This window comes from Nanorana parkeri, unplaced genomic scaffold (genome assembly GCF_000935625.1).
Source record: "Nanorana parkeri isolate BGI_ZX_2015 unplaced genomic scaffold, ASM93562v1 scaffold2079, whole genome shotgun sequence".
In the NCBI taxonomy this organism is placed as follows: Eukaryota; Metazoa; Chordata; class Amphibia; order Anura; family Dicroglossidae; genus Nanorana; species Nanorana parkeri.
This window is the reverse complement of record NW_017308347.1, coordinates 115,491-119,066: the sequence shown is the minus strand read 5'-3', so window position 1 is coordinate 119,066 and position 3,576 is coordinate 115,491. Positions and strand designations below refer to the sequence as shown.

The window sequence follows — 3,576 nt, the reverse complement described above, 5'->3', positions numbered from 1 at the left end:
AATTTTGGGTCCCCCCCCCCCCCCCCCCCCCCATGGATTTTATCTCTATAGGTTGAACTCGATGGACATGTGTCTTTTTTTAACCTGACTATGTAGTTAACCAGGGAGCTCACCCTGCATGATGGCTTTGTGGAAGGGGTAGAAGTACAATATTCGGCTGGGTAGTTTCTGCAGGCACTTCAAGTTTTTCTATAGTAATATCAAAAAGATAAGGGGCGGGGGGAGGGGGTATTTATCAAAACTGGAGCAGAAGAAATCTGGAGCGGCTGTGCATGGCAACCAATCAGCTTCTCGCCCTCATTTTGTTCAGTTAAGATATGAAAATGAAAGAGAGATGCTGATTGGTTCTCATGGACAACTGCTTCTGATTTTGTCTGCTCCAGTTTTGATCAATTCCCCTCGGGTTGTGTATGAGTATGGGGGAGGCACTGGGATTCTCTGTATTGGGTTGAAGCTGATCATGTTCTTCTCTATGCAGGGACGGCGGTTAAAGGAACAGCAGGACCTGGCGGCTGCCGTCATTCAGCGCTGCTATCGGAAGTACAAACAGGTAACCGCTTCAGATTGTTTCGTTCTTGTAGGCAAGAGACTTGTTGTGCGGCCTTCTGAGCAGCAGAGGGACGTGCCTGTGACCCTGTATCTGGGCGACAACCCTTGATATACACTGAGTGGCCGGATTATTATATACACCGAGTGGCCGGATTATTATATACACCGAGTGGCCGGATTATTATATACACCGAGTGGCCGGATTATTATTGACTCTATAGGTGGGAGATGACTGTAGATCTGACTCTATAGGTGGGAGATGACTGTAGATCGGACTCTATAGGTGGGAGATGACTGTAGATCGGACTCTATAGGTGGGAGATGACTGTAGATCGGACTCTATAGGTGGGAGATGACTGTAGATCTGACTCTATAGGTGGGAGATGACTGTAGATCTGACTCTATAGGTGGGAGATGACTGTAGATCTGACTCTATAGGTGGGAGATGACTGTAGATCTGGCCTTGATATCTGGGGAACACTGAGATTTTACTATGATGTAAGTAGGAAATTGTGATTCCTGTGGTGTCCGGAGAAGACTGATATGTTGCTGGGACTAGACATATTTGTGGTGTTGGAGGAGACTTGAGATTTGCCTGTGTGATGTACGGAGGTTCTTTCTTTATCTGGAGAAGGCTGATTTGATTTGTGGCACAGATGAGGTTTTCCCCCGATGTTGAGACGAGACATAGAACTATGGTATTGGGAATCCAGAGTAGATCCTTCTATGATATCTGAATGTGGAAGGTGATGGTGGACCTTTTGTGTTGCTCCATCTTGAGTTTTGCTTGTTGCCCATCGTCTAATCCCACCTTTCTCCTTTTACAAGCTGACATGGATTGCTCTGAAGGTAAACTGTCTCTCACATGTGCTCATCCCACCTTGCATTCAACAGATGTGTCCTCCCATTATCACCTAGAGCCTTGGTTCTCAACTGGTGGGTCGTGACCCAAAAGTGGGTCGCAACCCCGTGTTCAGTGGGTCACCGCATGCCTTCCACGTTTCTAGGTCAGAGGTTCCTCAGCCTCCCCCTAGCGCAGCACCGTCAGTTCTCACACCGAGCAGCCATTCACAATATGCTGCCCGGCGCCGAGTGTCAGCTTGAGGTGGGGTGGGGTGGGCTGGGGGTATGGCCGCCAGTGAGCTCCATCTATATGTGCGTTGCTTACAGCTCCCTCACATGCCCTGCAGAGGCGCCTGGACCGGAGTGACGTCACATTCTGGCTCCCGGCACCCCTACAGGGCACGCAACGGAGCTGTACAATATTATGTCGATTAGTTGTTGCAGCCCTACAATGCACATATAGATGGAGCTCCGTCACAGCACAGCAGCCCACACTGGACCCCGGGCTGAGGATCCGTTCCAGTTCTTGTAAGATGGGGAGACCGGGTGGATCATGTGTGTGTGTGAGGATGTGTCTGTGGTTGTGTGTGCCTGGCAGTGTTTTTGAGGGCCCGTTCACATTAGAACAGTGCGTTAATCGCACAGTCCCGTGTCTTTAACGCACCTTACCACGCAATCGCACCTACTGCGCAGTCTGGTGCAGGAGGTGCGTTCCAGTGCGGTGCCACTTGGGTCAAGACTTAATGACCGAGGACAAATGTGGGTCCTGAGGTTACACAGGTTGAGAACCGCTGACCTAGACGAACCCTCGTTGCTTTGTCCGAGAAACATTTTTGCTTTCATAATCATGAACAGTATTATATTTATTATATTATATTCCAAGGCGACGTACCGGGATACTGCTGGAGGTGTCTAAAAACAGAAGCACCACACCAATGGTCACCAACGAGTCCAAACCTATTTATTTCAGGGAACCCAAGACAATAATACAATATGTTTCGGGGGTTATAAAGCACCCCGTTCATCGGGGCTCCAAATGATTTTTAGGATGAAATGGATTCATGAACCCTGGGGCAAATATCTCCTTATTAATATCCAGGCCTCAGCATCTGGCTGTCTGAATTTCTACGATTAACCTCCTTGGCGGTATTTCCGAGTGTGGCTCGGGGTTCATTTTCTGTACCGTAAGCGGTGACCCCCGAGCCACACTCGGGAATACAGTGAAGCGTCTCTTACCTTGTTCCTCGAGCCGCGCTGTGTCCTCCGGCCGATGCCGGCATCCGGGTTCGGTCCCTTGAGATCCAAAAGGAAAAGAAGAAATCATACCGCCAGGGAGGTTAAATCAATATTTTTGGCCTCTCAAGCCATTGATGTGGTGGTGCAGTTTTCCTACACCCCCTACATTTTACCTGAGGTGCCTTTAGGGCCCCTATGGTGCTCGAGAGCCGCCTAGTCAGAGCCATTATACTCTACAACATAAGACTTCGCTCTGCACATTGAAACTTGACGCAGCGCCTACACACAGTCTTCCGTGACGCTCACTGCCGGCAACCTACGAGACCAATTATCCACTTTTGTGGCCCATTCAGATGTCTACGGCCTTATTAGAGTCGTTCTTTAAATGTCCTCCATGACTGCGCTGTCACATGGTGGCCTTAAAGGGGTCCTTTTAATTAGGGATGCACCAATACCGGTTTTTCGGTATCGAGTACGAGTACCGATATTTTGCTGTTGGTACTTGCCGATACCGATGCTTATGCTGTCAAGGAGCGAGATTCCCGGCCAATCAGGAAGCCGGGCAGCGGGTAATGTCGGCTGTTTGGTCAGCTCAATGCTAATTGGCTGGGAAGCCGGCGTAGCAGGCAATCAGCATGGAGGCAGTTGTTCGGCTGGCTCCATGCTGATTGGCCGGGAAGCAGGCTTCCTGCTAAATCAGGAAACGGGTCATTACTCGTCGCCCAGTTTCCTGATTGCCGGGAATAAGGATGGGCTCGGGCGTGTTCGCAGCTCCACGTGCCGAGCCCGCCAGGAAGCTGACAGCGCCGCAGCGCCAATGACAGGTACCGAGACATTTTCCCGGTCCGCAGCTGCAGAGATCAGGAAATGTCTCAGTGCCTGTGATTGGCGCTGTCAGCTTCCTGGCGGGCTCGGCACGTGGAGCTGCGAACACGCCCGAGCCCATCC

At 50.5% G+C, this 3,576-nt stretch overlaps 1 protein-coding gene across 1 annotated transcript in view; it reads left to right on the top strand.

Moving 5' to 3' along the window:
• The window catches only part of CAMTA2 (calmodulin binding transcription activator 2), an 87,849-nt gene that overhangs the window by 80,092 nt on the left and 4,181 nt on the right, over positions 1–3,576 (top strand). Inside the window, exons 20-21 of the mRNA XM_018572585.1 lie at positions 479–550; positions 1,378–1,398. Of these exons, the coding sequence (XP_018428087.1) occupies positions 479–550; positions 1,378–1,398 (93 nt within the window). The remainder of the gene's footprint in view (positions 1–478; positions 551–1,377; positions 1,399–3,576) is intronic.